This window comes from Rhinoderma darwinii, chromosome 6 (genome assembly GCF_050947455.1).
Source record: "Rhinoderma darwinii isolate aRhiDar2 chromosome 6, aRhiDar2.hap1, whole genome shotgun sequence".
Lineage (NCBI taxonomy): Eukaryota > Metazoa > Chordata > Amphibia > Anura > Rhinodermatidae > Rhinoderma > Rhinoderma darwinii.
The window spans coordinates 95811076-95830039 of NC_134692.1; the positions used below are offsets into that span (position 1 = coordinate 95811076).

The 18964-nt window shown below is 45.2% G+C and overlaps 2 protein-coding genes across 7 annotated transcripts in view; one reads left to right on the plus strand and one right to left on the minus strand.

The window, feature by feature from the left end:
* Window positions 1–3: 3 nt before the first annotated feature.
* On the minus strand, window positions 4–9065 carry POLR3K (RNA polymerase III subunit K). The gene is made up of 3 exons (XM_075830071.1): window positions 8830–9065; window positions 2786–2873; window positions 4–217 (listed from the first exon to the last, which is right to left on the minus strand). Exons 1-3 carry the CDS (start codon window positions 8938–8940, stop codon window positions 90–92), a joined length of 327 nt encoding a protein of 108 aa, XP_075686186.1. The 5' UTR covers window positions 8941–9065; the 3' UTR covers window positions 4–89.
* The window catches only part of SNRNP25 (small nuclear ribonucleoprotein U11/U12 subunit 25), a 58557-nt gene continuing 48602 nt past the window's right edge, over window positions 9010–18964 (plus strand). For 5 of the 6 annotated variants that reach the window (XM_075830067.1, XM_075830063.1, XM_075830066.1 and 2 more), the window contains exon 1: window positions 9127–9227. The gene's annotated coding sequence lies outside the window, so the exon portion shown is untranslated. The other variant, XM_075830064.1, reaches the window with a different exon arrangement.

An 18964-nucleotide genomic window follows, 5' to 3' on the forward strand; every position in this document is an offset into this window, starting at 1 on the left:
CGGTTTTAAATAAACAATTTTATAAAGTTTTTGCAGATGGCAGAAATAATACAGTTAAACAATGACAAATAAAACATAAAAAGGAAAGATCAATCTCTCCATCGGTGGCCACACGGTAGATTGCAACACTTGTAAAATGTAGTCATTGGCTCATCAGCTGATCTGGTCTGGATCTGCATGAAATACGCCCTTGGATGCTCACACTTCGGACAGGGTTCTGGTAAGACAAGAACATAAACAAATTACATTTCAAACAAATGAAAACATGTCGATCCAATTGTAATGTCGTTTTTATGCTACATTTTAGTGCATTTACATTCTTACATCCTTCATTTTTTAACAGAATCATAGAATCGATTCTTTAGTGGCGCCGTGCTGCAGGATGAAGCTCTGCCCCACTGCCTCGTCACTGCCTGGTCCGCCCCGTTCTGTCTCTGCTTCCCCATGTAACTGCTGCTCTGTACTGAACAAAATGATACAGCATGGAACAGAAGTTCCACGGAGGAAGCAGGGGCTACTAGTATATAGCAATTCCACCCTGCTGTAGATAACACCCCCCCCCCCCCCAGCAGATCGCACCGCCCCCCCCTTATAGATTGCGCTGCTGTCGATGCCACCCTCTTGCAGATCGCACCACCCCCCTTGTACATTGAACCCCCCCTTGTACCTAGTAGATCACACCACAACCCCTTATAGATTGTGCCACTGTGGCTCCCACTAGGAGCTGATTCCCCGGCCAAAGCGTCGGCAACTTCTGGCCGGGGATTCAGCTCCTAGTGGCAGCTACAGCGGCGTAATCTACAAGAAAGGGGGGTGTGATCTACAAGGGAGGCGTGTGGTGCTGCGATCTACAAGGGAGGCGTGTGGTGCTGCGATTTACAAGGGAGGCGTGTGGTGCTGCGATCTACAAGGGAGGCGTGTGGTGCTGCGATTTACAAGGGAGGCGGGTGGTGCTGCGATCTACATGTGGGGGCGCTATCTACACGGGAGGGGGATGGTGGTGCGATCTACCTTTGTAGATCGCACCACCATCCCCCTCCCGTGTAGATAGCGCCCCCACATGTAGATCGCAGCACCACCCGCCTCCCTGAGGTACGATCTAAGTGGGGGGTGCTATCTGCAAGGGATTGTGGCACTGTCTACCCTGACAAATGAAATCCATCCTTTTTTTTCCGATTTCTTTTACGGCCATGAAAGATGGCCTGGAAATGGATGAGAATTTGGAGACACTGATGCAAAATGGACAAGAAAAACTGACAATTGATCAGTCTTTAATGGCCGTTTTTTTTCACTGTCGTGTGACTGCAGTCTAAATGACAGATGCCAGGAGTCCCGTTCACATGTACCGTGATCGGGCTGGGAAATACGGCTGACACACAGACTATTTTTCACGGTCCATTCATGGTCGTGTGAATCCGGCAATGTCAGAGATCAGCTGAGGTGGTGACGGGTAGAAAAGGGATGTTAGTGCACGCAGCGCCTCATTGATTATAGATTCTGTTGACCTGTTCCCTGTCGGGGACCACAGAAGTTATAATCAATTAGACATTTTTCCAATTGTATTTATGACAAAATAAAGTATTTGCAGAGGTTAAAAGTTGTGAAGTTACGTACACTAATTCTAGCAATATATGCTAACCCCTTCGGGACGAAGCCATTTTTTGATTTTTCATTTCCCGCATTCCAAAAGCCATAACTTATTTTTATTTTCCCATCAATAGAATGGTGTGAGGGCTTATTTTTTGCGGGAGGAGTTGTAGTTTTGGTACCATTTATAGTTTCATATAATGTACTGGGAAACGGAAAAAAAAAATTATTTGCGGGCTGAAGTTGGAAAAAACTGATAACTCAATTGTTTTTTGGGTTTCGTTTTTACGGCTCTCACCATGCGGTAAAAATGACAACTTATGTTTATTCTGTGGCTCAATACGATTATGGTGATACCAAACATATTTTTTTATATTTTACTACTTTTATCGATAATAAACGTTTTGTTAAAAAAAAAAAAAAAATGGTTTGCTTCGCCACATTCTGACAGCCATAACTTTTTTTTATTTTTTCACCGATTGAGCCGTGTGAGGGCTTATTTTTTGCAGGACTAGCTGTAGTTTTTATCGGTACCATTTTTTGGTATATAGAACTTTTTGATCACTTATTAAATTATTTGGAGAGCTAGGTTGACCAAAAAAACAGCGATTTTGGCGGTTTACTTTTTCTTTTTACGGCGTTCACCGTGCGCATTAAATAACGCTTCAGTGTAATAGCTCAGACTTTTACGGATGCGGCAATACCAATTTTGTTAACTTTTTTTTTTTTTTACATTACTTTAGGGGGAAAATGTGGTTGTTTTTTTTTTTACTTTTAATATTTTTTTACTATTAAAACTACTCAATTTTATTCTTTTTTTTTTTTACATGCTTTATCAGCCCCCCTAGAGGGCTGTTAGTCCCGGGTGTCCGCTGTAAAATACAGGGCGTGAGCGCCCTCCAAGCTTCACCCTCCCGCACAGCACGTCTGGGTGCGTGAAGGCGTTAGAGTGTTATTTATATAAAGAAAAACGAGATTCAAATCGAAAAGTGTATTTTTTGGCAAAATCGCCCGGCCCTAGTCCCATGGTTCCAGTCATCTGTAACCTGGCTGTATAGCATAGCAACTGCTGTACTGGGAATGGGACATTGCAATTCGAGGTTCAGCAGAACCGCAAGGTGTCCATGATCCGACGCTGCTTATCTGCAGTCGTCGTCTATTCAGGAGTCGAGAATTACAATACGAAAAGGACTCTTACCTGCAGTTGAGTCAACATTCTCCCATGCTGCAGAGCCTCCCAGAACATCATCAACCTCCTTGAGTTTAGGATACTTTCTGCTAGTTACCTAAAGAGGCAAACAAATTACAAACTATGATTAAATAAGATTAAGGATACGGCTAGAACGTGACTTTGGCTACTACACAGGTCACTTGGCCAAAGATCGCCATGCCCCGTTGCCTGCATCTCAATTAATGAAAGTACATGTCGCCACTTTGCACGTCGCAAGAAGTCCAGCTGGTTTGGATTACTTGCGACTGTGGTCTCGCGGCAACTTGTGGGTCGCAAAGCACATTTTACTTGAATTACCTGCGAAGCCGGCATCTTTAGCAGTGCGACCCGTGTCTTGGCCAAAGTCGTATTGTAGCCCTAGCCAAGTGCAGACATTTGCCACATTGCAAAGACCACTCCTCCTTAGGCTGGGTTCAAACAGTTTTTTGCAGGCAGAAAATCTTCCTCAGCTGCCTCAAAATTTTGTTTGGAAGTTTGAGGCAGATTTTGCTCTGCCTGCACGCCGATTTTCGCAGCGTTTTTCGCCCGCGGCCATTGAGCGACGAGGGAAAAAAACCGCAGCGAAATACGCTTTCTCTGCCTCCCATTGATGTCAATGGGAGGTCAGAGACGTACACGCCCGAAGATAGGGCATGTCGCTTCTTTTTCCCGTGAGACTGTTTTTCCGCTTGTGGGGAAAATACGCATCCGCCTTCCATTGAAATCAATGGGAGGATTTTCGGCCGTTTTTTCCGCGTCAAAAAACTGTGTGAACTGACCCTTATTGGCTCAATCGGCATTCAGTTACATAGTTGGTACGGCTGAAAAAAAAAGACATGTCCATCAAGTTCAACCAAGGGATGGGAAAAGGGAATATTAATTCATATTTCACATAAACATATGTCTCACAGGACAAAATATAGAAGCTAGGTGTTTCCCCAAGTTACGGCACTACACCTCCAAAATAATTCTAAGTAGCAGAAATAGAAAAAACTCCAAAACAGTCATATGAAAATCACGAGGACAGGGAGTCATGCACTATTGAAAACAGAAAAATCTTTATTGTAGCAAAAAGCTAAAACACATGGTACGTCTGCTTAGTGTCTTATATGATACAAGCATTTATATACCCTCATGCTTTGATATCTTGTGGTGTTGGTTTTACATTGTATAGCCGCAGACAGTTATACTGTTTGGATCTTTCGGTATTTTACCATGTGTTTTAGTTTTTTGCTACAATAAAAAGAGTTTTCTATTTTTAATAGTGCATGACTCCCTGTCCTCTTGTTTTTCATATTTCACAGTGAACAATGTGTCAGTTTGTACAAGCTATGAAAAGTTTGATTACTTACCGGTAATCGTTTTTTCATGAACCTATAACAGCACCCCTGGAGAGACATCCCATTCGCTGGACAGGAAGCCGGTCGATATTAAAAAAAAGGACACACCTCTCCACACACCCAATCTTTAGAAAGAACTCAGGATGAGAATTAGTTATCTTTTATCTATATATGCTTAGTGAAAGGCTACCCCGCACCATATATATATATATATATATATATATATACACTATATACAAGAGATATCAAGGAAGTTTACTGAAGGGTGGGAAACTAAGGGGGTGCTGTCATAGGCTCATGAAAAACCGATTACAGGTAAGTAATCAATATTTTACCCTTTCACCTATGAGAGCACCCTTGGAGATGTAAGATAGAACCCCAGTTTTAGGATGGGACGACAGCTTGAAGAACTTTCCTACCAAAAGCTAAGTCAGTAACTGAATGTAGCTGTAATCTATAATGTTTAACAAAGGCGTGGGATGAGCTACATGTAGCCACCCTGAAGAAAATCTGGTCTCGAGATGCGCGTTGGCTCTTTCAGCCCAAAAAGTAGATACAACTCTGGTGGAATGAGCTCCAAAGAACTCTGGGGGATTAGTGTTCTGGTCCACATAGGCTAAGTGTATGGCCTGTTTAATACACCGTGCTATAGTCGGTCTGCTAGCTGCTGAACTGCCATTTGGACCCTGGAACTGAATAAGGAGATTCTCTGAAGAATACCACGGCCTCTTTGGGCATAATGGAGCAATTAGGATTACCGAGGCTATGTCTTCTCTGATCTTTTTTTAAAACTCTCGGAAGTAGACCGAGGGGGGGCGGGCATAACCCTGTTTCAGGCTCCAACTCTAGGAGAGAGCATCTACTGCTACTGGATATTCCCTGGGATCTAGGGAAAATAATCTGGGCACCTTCTTGTTCTCCCTGGTAGCGAACAGGTCTATGGAAGGATTCCCCCACCTGGCCACAATCATCTGGAAGACATCCTGATTCAGGCACCACTCCGACTGCAGAAACTGTCTTTTGCTCAAGAAGTCTGCTACCTGATTGTCCCTTCCCCTTAAAGAGGCTCTGTCACCAGATTTTGCAGCCCCTATCTGCTATTGCAGCAGATAGGCGCTGCAATGTAGATTACAGTAACGTTTTTATTTTTAAAAAACGAGCATTTTTGGCCAAGTTATGACCATTTTTGTAGTTATGCAAATGAGGCTTGCAAAAGTCCAAGTGGGTGTGTTTAAAAGTAAAAGTCCAAGTGGGCGTGTATTATGTGCGTACATCAGGGCGTTTTTAATACTTTTACTAGCTGGGCGCTCTGACGAGAAGTATCATCCACTTCTCTTCAGAACGCCCAGCTTCTGGCAGTGCAGATCTGTGACGTCACTCACAGGTCCTGCATCGTGTCGGACACATCGGCACCAGAGGCTTCAGTTGATTCTGCAGCAGCATCGGCGTTAGCAGGTAAGTCGATGTAGCTACTTACCTGCAAACGCCGATGCTGCTGCAGAATCATCTGTAGCCTCTGGTGCCGATGTGTCCCCGCTCGTCTGACACGATGCAGGACCTGTGAGTGACGACACAGCGTGATCTCTCGAGAACACGTTGTGTCTGCACTGCCAGAAGCTGGGCGTTCTGAAGAGAAGTGGATGATACTTCTCATCAGAACACCCAGCTAGTAAAAGTATTAAAAACGCCCCGATGTACGCACATAATACACGCCCACTTGGACTTTTACTTTTAAACACACCCACTTGGACTTTTGCAAGCCTCATTTGCATAACTACAAAAATGGTCATAACTTGGCCAAAAATGCTCGTTTTTTAAAAATAAAAACGTTACTGTAATCTACATTGCAGCGCCTATCTGCTGCAATAGCAGATAGGGGTTGCAAAATCTGGTGACAGAGACTCTTTAAGTCACCAAAAAGAATGCTGAAATTAGTTTTTTTTCATTACCTCCCCAAAAAACAAAGTTAAAAAGTTCATCAATAAATTTTATGTACCCCAAAAATGGAATCGTTATGGAGTTTGAAATGCGACAAAAAAAATAAAAAAAATTGCTATCATTAAAGTAGAACTCCCATAAAATTTTTAATGGCCATCTTGTACATCTGAATTAGATTTATTTGCTCACAGAGAGTCTATTATACAAAACGCAGACTCCGTTCGGCTCCCCTGTGATCTGTAAACTGACTCGCCGATTTATTTGCAGACCGGAAGCCAGTTTCTCTATGTAAGTCTATGAGACTCACATTCTGGGTCTCATAGACTTAGGCCTTATTCACACGAGCGTATTTCACGTACGTGTTAGGCGCATTAGGACAACGGACGTCACACGGACCTATGCACTTCAATAGCGCCAGACATTGTGTTTTTCACGCAGCGCATATCCGCTGCGTGAAACTCACTGCATGTCCTATTCATGTGCGTTTTTGCGCATCACGCACCCATTGAAGTCAATGGGTGCGTGAAAATCACGGACAGCACACGAACGTCATCCGTGTGCTGTCTGTGATTCACGCAACAGTTGCTAAAGAAATTATGAGAAAAAGAAAACCACCTCCTTCAGTTTTTTTTTGTAAAAACTGCAGACACGCACCATACACAGATGTTACACGGAACTGCAATGCAATTAAAACGCTGCGTTCTTTACGCACGCAAAACAGACACGTTCGTGTGAATTAGGCTTTACATAGAAAAACTCGCTTCTGGTCCACACATAAGACGCTGTGTCAGAGGCGTAGCTAGGGGTTTAGCACAGGGGGTGAACCATATCTGAGTGGACCCCAACCCAGTGGGGCCCCCAACGCATCATGCACGCAGGATCGAGCTGTTGCCGATCACATGTAAGGCCTCGTTCACATCTGCGTCAGGCTTCCGTTCATGGGTTCCGTCAGACCTTTCAGTCAGGGGAACTCATGAACGGAAACCGGACAGAAACCAAACGGCAAACATAGCTTTCCGTTTGCAGTACCATTGATTTCAATGGTAACGCTTCGGTTGCTAATGGCATCCGTTTGTCTCTGTTCCATAAGGTTTCATTTTTTTTTTTGCGGAATCAATAGCGTAGTCGACTGCACTATTGATTCCGCCAGAAAAACTGAAACCTTACGGAACGGAGACAAGCGGAAACCATTAATAACGGAAGCGTCACCGTTGAAATCAATGGTAATGCAAACGGAAAGCTATGGTTTCCGTTCATGAGTTCCCCTGATGGAAAAGTCTGCCGTAACACATGAAGGGAACCCCGACGCAGATGTGAAGGAAGCCTAAGTTCATAACTTGGATGTGATCGATAACAGATGGATCCTGTGTCAGAGACATGCAGGACCCGCTGTCACTGAACCTGTCAGTCTGGACGGATTCAGCTGTCAGAGCTAGTTACAGCTGCTCTGTATACAGGATACAAAGCAGCTGTATCTCAAAAAGTAAATATAGTTATTAATAAAAACGAAATAGAAATTTGCATCAAACACACTGATAGATACCCACATATGTATGTATGTATGTATATATATATATATAGCGCGCGTACAGAGCCTTTAATCTTTTCTCTGACATCTGACGGAGGAGTTTGCATTAGAAAGTGTTGCAGACCTCTGTGAAAGTGACTGAAAGAGTATATAACCTCCATTACCCCTGTATATACCAAACATCATCCCTGTTACTGTGTAGAACCCTTAATCATCCCTGTATATACCAGCCTGACTGGTATATACAGGGATGATGGAGGTTTATACACAGGGATGAAGGGGGCTTTATATACAGGGATGATGGGGATTTATATACCAGCCATTATTCCTGTATATAACCATCATCCCTGTATATAACCCCCAGTAATAAATACTGCAAAGCAGCTGGTGCATGTTATAATCTTCTGCAGATGATGTGTTTCCACCAGCAGGCAACAGACGTATCTATAGTGAGTATATGGGATGTGGACTACAAAACAAGCTGTAACCTGCTGATAAGGAATAGCTGAGCTGTGTAGTATTAAAGGGGTTGTCCACTATCGGACAACCGATGACCTATCCACCGGATAAGTCATCAGTATATGATCGGTGTGGGTCAGAAACCCGGACTCCGCACCGATCAGCTGATCCCGCTACCGGATGTTTTGAACTATATGCAGTAGTTGGAGCCAGAAACAGATCGCTCTGACCACTGCATAGCGGCCATTCGGTAGAACTGCAGCTCGGCCGCTATTCTTTGACCTAAGCATCTACTACCGGCAATATTGTCCGGTGCCCGGAGGCAGCCGCTGATCGGTGAGGGCTCCGGGGGTCGGACTCGCACCAATCATATCCTGATGACCTATCCGGTGGATAGGTCATCAGAGAACGTGGAAAACTCTGACAGATGTGGCAACAAACTGATGAGTGAATAGTGGGAAAGTATCAATATTGGCACTAAAAAAACAATAATGGCTCGTGTAATCTCTCCTGCCTTCAAAGCCCAGGATAAGAAATACAGGGCTGCTTTCTGCCAAATACAGCGCCACATCCGTCCAATAGTGTGTCCGGTATTACAGCTCAGCTCCATTGACGTGAATGAGACTGAATACCACACACAGCCGGACAGTCGTGGTGCTGTATTTGGAAGAAAGTGCCCATGTTTTTCTAATACTGGACAGCACCAATACATGATTTTAAGTGACGTGCGGATAATTTCATTACATAACATCATATAACCAATATACCTTGCGATTAACATTGTGCACATAGGGGCAAGTATTGCAGGCGAACCTGTAGCATTTCTGCCCCTCTTCTACAATCAGCACATTGCCGCAAGTTGGACAGAATAGCAGCATGCTCACAACGCAGCCAGAAGAAAGAATAGCGCAGACAACAGGCACTTCTGCCAGTAGTTCTTGTGAGGTGACGTACTTCCGCCAGCAGGTCACCACGGTTCAGTCTGGGGAAACCAACTTCAAGACAAACAATTCCGCTGAAAAAGAAAATCTCATGTGGTGACGTATTTCCGCCCACAGGTCAGGTTTCGAATTGTGTTTCCGCTTGTGTCTGTTATCGTCAATAAGAAGCATTTACAGTAACATGTTTAGTGACTGCGCTAAGGATATATATTCTGTATCAGCAGGTGAGTGTGAGAACATCAACGTGTATTATACAAGTGCATTACCGCGCCTTGTACTGTAGAGGGCGCTCAGCTGGAAAAGCTTCAATGGCACACATTCATGCCTATTATCAGCCATTTCAGCTACATTATTTAAAGTGGTTTTCCGGAAGTAAAAAAATTACTTTTAATTAAACTAAACAATAAAAAACATTTAACTTTGTAATGTACTTACGTTTGATTAGCTGGATGTATCGTCGTATCCCCTCTTCCGTCACGTGACCGCTTGTCCATGTAAAATTCGCACTTCCTGTGCATACCCGTCCATTCGCGCCTAACTTCCGGTTTGCGGTTTCCGGTTTTCACAGTGTACGGTTACGTCATAAATGACCTAACTGTACCACGTATTTTCCCCATCTGCTTAGAGCATGCGTGGTTGACACTACCACGCATGCTCTGTTAAATGATATGGCTGTGTCTTCAGCAGCCGTGTGTTTCATTGCGCATGCGCAAGTTTTAATATGTGGTGTCGGTGTGTACGGTGACGGCCGTGTCTGCCGTAGCTCGCTCTCTCCTTCTCCTCCTCACAGTCCGAAGCGCATTTGAGGAGGAGGAGGAGGAGGAGGGTGTTTATTTGCTCACTGTAGGAGCGGAATCCCCAAGCCCGGGATTGGGGATTCCGCTCCAGGAGAAGTCACAGACTTCACTGTGTCCATATATGGACAGTCACGTCAGGGACTAATGAAGCGGAATCCCCGCCGATGTGGCCGGGGATTCCGCTCCAAGAGAAGTCACAGACTTCACTGTGTCCATATATGGACAGTCACGTCAGGGACTAATGAAGCGGAATCCCCGCCGATGTGGCCGGGAATTCCGCTCCAGGAGAAGTCACAGACTTCACTGTGTCCATATATGGACAGTGACGTCAGGGACTAATGAAGCGGAATCCCCGCCGTTGTGGCCGGGGATTCCGCTCGAAGAGAAGTCACAGACTTCACTGTGTCCATATATGGATAGTGACGTCAGGGACTAATGAAGCGGAATCCCCGCCGATGTGGCCGGGAATTCCGCTCCAAGAGAAGTCACAGACTTCACTGTGTCCATATATGGACAGTGACGTCAGGGACTTCTGAAGCGGAATCCCCGCCGATGTGGCCGGGGATTCCGCTCCAGGAGAAGTCACGGACTTCACTGTGTCCATATATGGACACAGTGACTTCTGAAGCGGAATCACCGGCGAATTGGCCGGGGATTCCGCTCCAGGGAAAGTCACTGACTTCACTGTGTCCATATATGGACAGTGACGTCAGGGACTTCTGAAGCTGAATCCCCGCCGATGTGGCCGGGGATTCCGCTCCAGGAGAAGTCACTGACTTCACTGTGTCAATATATGGACAGTGACGTCAGGGACTTCTGAAGCGGAATCCCCGCCGATGTGGCCGGGGATTCCGCTCCAGGAGAAGTCACTGACTTCACTGTGTCCATATATGGACAGTGACATCAGGGACTTCTGAAGTGGAATCCCCGCCGATGTGGCCGGGGATTCCGTTCCAGGAGAAGTACCTCACTTCACTGTTCATATATGGACAGTGAAGTGAGGGATTTCTCCACAGCCGTCCCCTACAGGAAAGTAGGGGGGGGGGGTGTGGCATTACCTACAGGGGGGGGCTATGTGGCATTACCTACAGGGGGGGCTATGTGGCATTACCTACAGGGGGGGCTATGTGGCATTACCTACAGGGGGGGCTATGTGGCATTACCTACAGGGGGGGCTATGTGGCATTACCTACAGGGGGGGCTATGTGGCATTACCTACAGGGGGGGCTATGTGGCATTACCTACAGGGGGGGGCTATGTGGCATTACCTACAGGGGGGGCTATGTGGCATTACCTACAGGGGGGGCTATGTGGCATTACCTACAGGGGGGGCTATGTGGCATTACCTATAGGGTGGCTGTGTGGCATTACCTACAGGGGGGGCTATGTGGCATTACCTACAGGGGGCTGTGTGGCATTACCTACAGGGGGCTGTGTGACATTACCTACAGGGGGCTGTGTGACATTACCTACAGGGGGGGCTGTGTGGCATTACCTACAGGGGGGCTGTGTGGCTTTACCTACAGGGGGCTGTGTGGCATTACCTACAGGGGGGCTGTGTGGTATTACCTACAGGGGGGCTGTGTGGCATTACCTACGGGGGGCTGTGTGGCATTACCTACGGGGGGCTGTGTGGCATTACCTACGGGGGGCTGTGTGGCATTACCTACAGGGGGCTGTGTGGCATTACCTACAGGGGGGCTGTGGCAGTATCTATAGAAGGTAGTGTGTGGCATTATCTACAGGGGGCAGTGTGTGGCAGGAAATTGACAAATGAAATTCATCCGTTTTTAAAACGGACAAGGAAAAAAATGGGTGCAAGACGGGTTAAAAACGAAAGCATGGCCCGGAACGGAACAGATACAAAACGGCCGAGAAAAGGGACCAAAACCGCCGTTTTTTATAGGCCGACACTCAGACCCTCTCGTGTGAATAGAGCCTAAAGGTAGTTGATGACGCGCCATGTCTTTACACAGTCGAAAGTGCTGTCTTAGCAAAGACACGGAGCGTCATCAATCACAGAACACGCCCCCTCCTCTGACAATCTCGTCGTCCACACCTTCTCATCCTTCTTCACACTTGTAGTTCCCGCACTGTATGTATGTGTGTATATATATATATATATTATATATTATATAATTTTGTGTGTGTGTATGTATATGTGTGTGTGTGTGTATGTATGTATGTATGTATATATATATATATATATATATATATATATATATATATATATATATAATTTGTATGTGTTCATATATATGTATGTATGTGTGTATATATATATATATATACATACACAAAATTTTATATATAAAAATATATATAAATAGTGAGACACACTAAGGCCTCATGCACACGACCGGCCCCGGAGTGTCACCCGCGAGCCACCCGCAAATCGCGGGCCGTGTACATGGCCACGTCCATTATTTTCTATGAGCCTGGACCGCAGAACACGGCCGTACTAAGAAATGTCCGTTCTTTCCGCGGTCCAGGGTCCTTGGAAACCACGGTCTTTTGCATGGGCCCATAGAAGTGAATGGGGCCGCAATTCTCTCGTGGATTTTCGGGGAATTGCGCCCACAAAAGCACGTTAGTGTGTATGGGGTCTTACATACATTTATAGTAAATTATGTAAAAAAAAAAGAAACGTTTTACCATTGTTTGGAGTAGTGTTTGGTGTTTTCTTCACTGTAAGGCCCTGTTCACACAGAGTTATTTGCAGGCAGAAAATTCTGCCTCAAAATTTCACTTGAATTTTCAGGCAGATTTTGATCTGCCTCCACGCCGTTTGCCACGATTTTCGCCCGCGGGCATTGAGCGCAACGGGCAAAAACGCTTTCTCTGCCTCCCATAGATGTCAGAGGGAGGTCAGATGAGTAAACGCCCGAAGATAGGGCATGTCGCTTCTTTTTCCCTCAATGGCCGCGGGCAAAAAACGTGGCAAACGGCGTGCAGGCAGGTCAAAATCTGCCTCCAAATTCAAGACAGAATCTTGATGCAGAATTTTCTGCCAGCAAAAAAACTCAGTGTGAACAGGGCCTAATACAGGATCTATTGGAACAGATCCAGCAGCAGGTGAGGTAAATGTGCTGACTGGATTGTGTGTACCAAGATGTCTGACTTAGGCCTCATGCACACGACCGTATTTTTTCCCACCCGTAAATACTGGCGTAAATACGGGTCCGGTGTCACACGTATTCCACCCGTTTTGCACCAGTATTTACGAACCCGTGCCCGTAAATATGGGTCCGGTGTCACCCGTATTCCACCCGTATTTACGGGCACGTTTTTGGCGGCAAAATAGCACTGCACTAATCGGCAGCCCCTTCTCTCTATCAGTGCAGGATAGAGAGAAGGGACAGCCTTTTCTGTAATAAAAGTTAAAGAAATTCATACTTACCCGGCCGTTGTCTTGGTGACGCGTCCCTCTCTTCACATCCAGCCCGACATCCCTGGATGACGCGGCAGTCCATGTGACCGCTGCAGCCTGTGATTGACCTGTGATTGGCTGCAGCGGTCACATGGCCTGAAACGTCATCCAGGACGTCGGGCCGGATGTCGAGAGGGACGCGTCACCAAGGCAACGGGCGGGAGACCGGACTGGAGGAAGCAGGAAGTTGTCGGTAAGTATGAAAGTCTTTTATTTTTATTTTTTACAGGTTTATACTGATCGGTAGTCACTGTCCAGGGTGCTGAAAGAGTTACTGCCGATCAGTTAACTCTTTCAGCTCCCTGGACAGTGACTATTTACTGACGTCGCTTAGCAACGCTGCCGTAATGACGGGTGCACACATGTAGCCACCCGTCATTACGAGAGCTCCATAGACTTCTATGGACTGTCCGTGCCGTTATTACGGCCTGAAATAGGACATGTTCTATCTTTTTCAACGGCACGGGCACCTTCCCGTGAGAAAACGGGAAGGCACCCGTCGCCAATAGAAGTCTATGAGCCCGTTATTACGGGTCGTAATTACGACCCGTAATAACGGGAGTTTTTACGGTCGTGTGCATGAGGCCTTAGGGTATGTGCACACGTAGTGACCAAAAACGTCTGAAAATACAGAGCTGTTTTCAAGGGAAAACAGCCCCTGATTTTCAGACGTTTTTTGAGCAACTCGCGTTTTTCACGCCGTTTTCGCAGCGTTTTTTACGTCCGTTTTTGGAGCTGTTTTCATTGGAGTCTATGAGAAAACAGCTCCAAAAACGTCCAAAGAAGTGTCCTGCACTTCTTTTGACGAGGCTGTATTTTTACGCGTCGTCGTTTGACAGCTGTCAAACGACGACGCGTAAATAACAGGTCGTCTGCACAGTACGTCGGCAAACCCATTCAAATGAATGGGCAGATGTTTGCCGACGTATTGTAGCCTTCTTTTCAGATGTAAAACGAGGCATAATATGCCTCGTTTACGTCTGAAAATAGGTCGTGTGAACCCAGCTTTAGGTGGAGTGGGCAGACTTAGGGCATGTTCACACGGCCTATTTTCGTCTGTTTTTCGGGCCGTAAACTCCCGAAAAACAACCGAAAAATCCGAAGCAGAAGGAGCGTTTTTTGATGTGTTTTTTTACACATAAAAAAACGACCGCGAAAAAGAAGTGCAGACGTTTTTGGAGCCGTTTTCTCATAGACTCCAATGAAAACAGCTCCAAAAACGGACGTAAAAAACGCAGCGAAAATCCCGATTTGCACAAAAAACTTCTGAAAATCAGGAGCTGTTTTCTCTTGAAAACGGCTCCGTATTTTGAGACGTCTTTGCCTGTGAACATCCCCTGACATTTATCAGGCTGTGGAAGGGGCGGGGGAGGGAGACGGGTGCCTGTACTTTGATCAGGGATAGATGGAGGCACAAAGGATAATGATGATTATTACTGTGTAGGGGCTTATTCAGACGAACGTGTAATATGTCCGTGCAACACGCGTGATTTTCACGCGCCTCACACGGACCTATATTAATCTATGGGGCCGTGCAGACTGTCCGTGAGTTTCATGCAGCGTGTGTCCGCTGCGTAAAACTCACGACATGTCCTATATTTGTGCGTTGTTCGCGCATCACGCACCCATTGAAGTCAATGGGTGCGTGAAAATCACGCGCAGCACACGGAAGCACTTCCGTAGTACGTGCGTGATTCGCGCAACAGCAGTAAAAAGTATGAATGAAAACAGAAAAGCACCACATGCTTTTCTGTTTACAAACATATAAACAGGGTCATAATGATGGCGGCTGCGCGAAAATCACACAACCACGCATCATACGCGGCTGACATGCGGGGCTGTTATGTACCGTATATGTCGGCGTATAAGACGACTGGGCGTATAAGACGACCCCCAACTTTTACCCTTAAAATATAGAATTTAAGATATACTCACCATTTCGTGCAGGAGCGCTTCACTATGGCCATCGGCGGCAGGACCCAGGACTCTGTCTCTTTGAACTCGCGCATGCGCAGATAGGCGAGGTACATGATGGGGTTAATTACTATTAATGTGAGGAACATGGAGGGTAAATTCATCGCACCTCGCGCCTCACATTAATAAGTGAATGAAAGCCGTGTTTATTTCATTTTTTTACAGCGTACACATCATAAATGATGCAAAAACATTGTTGTCCGCGCCATTACTGAATGTGTGTATTTTATGTATTGAGACTTATTTTAATGTTTATTGTAAAAAAGGTGAAGGTGTATTTTTTTTAAAATGTAACCATACTTTGTTTTTACTTTATTTTTAAACTTTAATGTACTGACATATATCAGATATGTGCCAGTACATTAGCCTGTGGACGGATAGCACACAGGCAGTTGTTAGGACATACTTGGGTATATCCTAACAACAAGAGATATGGTCAGACAGCCCTGGGGTCCGTCAATAGACCCTGGGCTGTCTGCCCATATATGGTATGGCCCTCGATCGCGTCACAGGAATTCCCTGTGACGCGATCCAGGGGCATCCCCCCTTCTCACTTTCCCCTGAATGCTGCAGTCAGCTGTGATCGCAGCATTCACGGGAATAACGGCGGAGATGAGAGGTTCTCTGATCTCCGGCGTTATAGAGCGGGGCTGCGGCTGTGTAATACAGCCATTGCCCCGCTCCTGACAGGAAGTGCGCGCGCGGTCAGCATGAGGAGATGCGGCCGGCGCTGCACTAATGAGCGGCAGTTCAGGCACTGAAGACAACATGGGGGTGCTTTGTAGCGCGCCCGCCATGTTCTGTCTTCAGTGCCGCAGATCATTAGTGCAGCGCCGGCCGCATCACATGATGCTGACCCCGCGCGCATATGTCAGGACTCAGGAGCGGGGCTGTGGCTGAATTACACAGCCGCAGCCCCGCTCTCATAGTCATGTGTACTATACTGAGCTGTGCGGCTGCAACGTGCATCCCTAATATCCGACAATATCCGGCATATAAGACGACCCCACACTTTTGACATTTTTTTAAGGGTGTAGAAAGTCGTCTTGTACGCCGATATATACGGTACTTTTTGCGCGCACAAAACGACGTGTTTTTTGCGCAAGCAAAAGGCACACGCTCGTGTAAATCCGGCCTCAGACAGTGTGCAGGGAGGGAGGAGCGTCTGCCTGTAATCTGTAATTAGAGCAGGGAAGGACCATGTGACCATAGAGGGGCGTGGCAGTATGCAAATAGCTGAGGTGCTTTGGAGGAAGGGGGAGGATGCAACTGTCTCCTCAGATGCAGCCGGGGATCATGGGTATGGTGGGTTACAAGACAGGAAACAGCCAGTAAGGGATGTAAACAAACAGCAAGGGATGTAAACAAACAGATGGAAATCAAACAGAAACTGGTTAGAAGTTTAACCCCTTTAGGACACAGCCTGTTTTGGCCTTGTGGACACAGCCTATTTTTTCAAATCTGACATGTGTCACTTTATGTGGTAATAACTCCGGAATGCTTTTACCTATCCAAGCGATTCTGAGATTGTTTTCTCGTGACATATTGTACTTTATGTTAGTGAAAAAATTTGGTCGATAAATTCAATATTTATTTGTGAAAAACTTCAAATTTTAGCAAAAATTTGCAAAAATTTGCATTTTTCTAAATTTAAATGTATTTGCTTGTGAAACAGATAGTAATACCACACAAAATAGTTACTAGTTAACATCCCCCATATGTCTACTTTATGTTTGCATCATTTTTTTTCACGTACTTTTATTTTTCTAGGACGTTACAAGGCTTAGAACTTTAGCAGCAATTTCTCATATTTTCAATAAAATTTCAAAAGGCTATTTTTTCAGGGACCAGTTCAGTTCTGAAGTGGCTTTGAGGGCCTTATATATTAGAAAGTCCCCATAAATCACCCCATTTTGAAAACTGCACCCCTCAAGGTATTCAAAACCACATTCAGAAAATATTTTAACCCTTTAGGCGTTTCACAGGAATTAAGGCAAAGTAGAGGTGAAATTTACAAATTTCATTTTTTTTGCCGAAATTCATTTGTAATAAAAAAAAATCTGTAACACAGAAGGTTTTACCAGAGAAACGCAACTCAATATTTATTGCTCAGATTCTGCAGATTTTAGAAATATCCAACATGTGGCCCTAGTGTCCTAATGGACTGAAACACAGGCCGCAGAAGCAAAGGAGCAGCTAGTGGATTTCGGGGCCTCCTTTTTTTAGGAATATATTTTAGGCACCATGTCAGGTTTGAGGCGGTCTTGTGGTACCTAAACAGCCGAAACCCCTCCAAAGTGACCCCATTTTGGAAACTACACCCCTCAAGGCATTTTTCTAGGGGTATAGATAGCATATTGACCCCACAGTTTTTTTGCAGAATTTAGTGGAATTAGTCTGTGAAGATGAAAATCACCTATTTTTCTGTGGAAACATAGAATTTTTTCATTTTTACAAGGAATAAAGGAGAAAAAGCACCCCAAAATTTGTAAAGCAATTTCTCCCGATTACGGCAATACCCCATATGTGGTCGTAAACTGATGTTTGGACCCACAGCAGGGCTCAGGAGGGAAGGAGCGCCTTTTGGATTTTGGAGCGCAGATTTTGCTGGATTGGTTTTCAGTGCCATGTCGGGTTTGCAACGCCCCGGAGGGACCAAAACAGTGTAAACCCCCCAAAAGTGACCCCATTTTGGAATCTACACCCCTCAAGGAATTTTTCTAGGGGTATAGTGAGATTTTGGCCCCTCAGGATCTTTTTTAGAGCTAAGGTGTCCAAAAAACAGCGATTTTGGCGCTTTAAATTCTTTATTTATTACAGCGTTCACCGTGCGCAATAAATTACGTTTTAATTTATTCTGCCGGTCGGTACGATTATGGCGATACCATATGTGTATAGATTTTTTTACGTTTTGCAGCGTTTGCACAATAAAATTAAGTTTCTATAAAATAATTTATTTTCTGGGACACGCTATTTTGAGCCGTAACGTTTTTATTTTTTCGTCAAAAAAGCTGTGGGAGGTCTTGTTTTTTGCGGGACGGGTTGTAGTTTTTATTGGTACCATTTTGGGGTAAATGCGACTTTTTGATCACTTTTTATTCTATATCTTGGGAGGGGTGGTGACCAAAAAATAGCGATGCTGACAGTTTTCCGTTTATTTTGTTTGCGGCGTTCACCGTGCGGAAAAATTAACATTATAGTTTCATAGATTGGGTCGTTACGAACGCGGCGATACCAAATATGTGTACTTTTTTTTAACGTTTTCATTTTTTCCCTATAATAAATGACTTATTATAGGAAAACAAAACCTTTTATTTTTACACTTTTATAAAACATTTTTATTAACTTTTTTTTACTTTTTACACTTTATATTTTTGTTTATTAACTTTTTTTTTACTTTTTACACTTTCTTTTTTTGACCTGCAGCTCTGATCGCTGCTAGAATACTTTACACTACCTAGGTAGTGTAATGTATTCCAACTGTCAGTGTGACGTCACAGTCACTCTGACAGTTGGTCTACGAGGATCAACAGAGGCTGATCCTCATAGGCTGACATACATGGCAGACCTGGGGGCCGTTGTCTGGCCCCCGGGTGCCATCACAAGCATCAGAAGCCCCCACGATTGCATGGGGGCTGCTGATGCGCTACAAACCCGCTACATGCGGAGATCGCAATCGAGCCCCGCATGTAACGGGTTAATTGCCGAAATCAGCGGCGATGAGCCGCTGATCGGCAACACTGGAGAGTGTCAGCTGTCG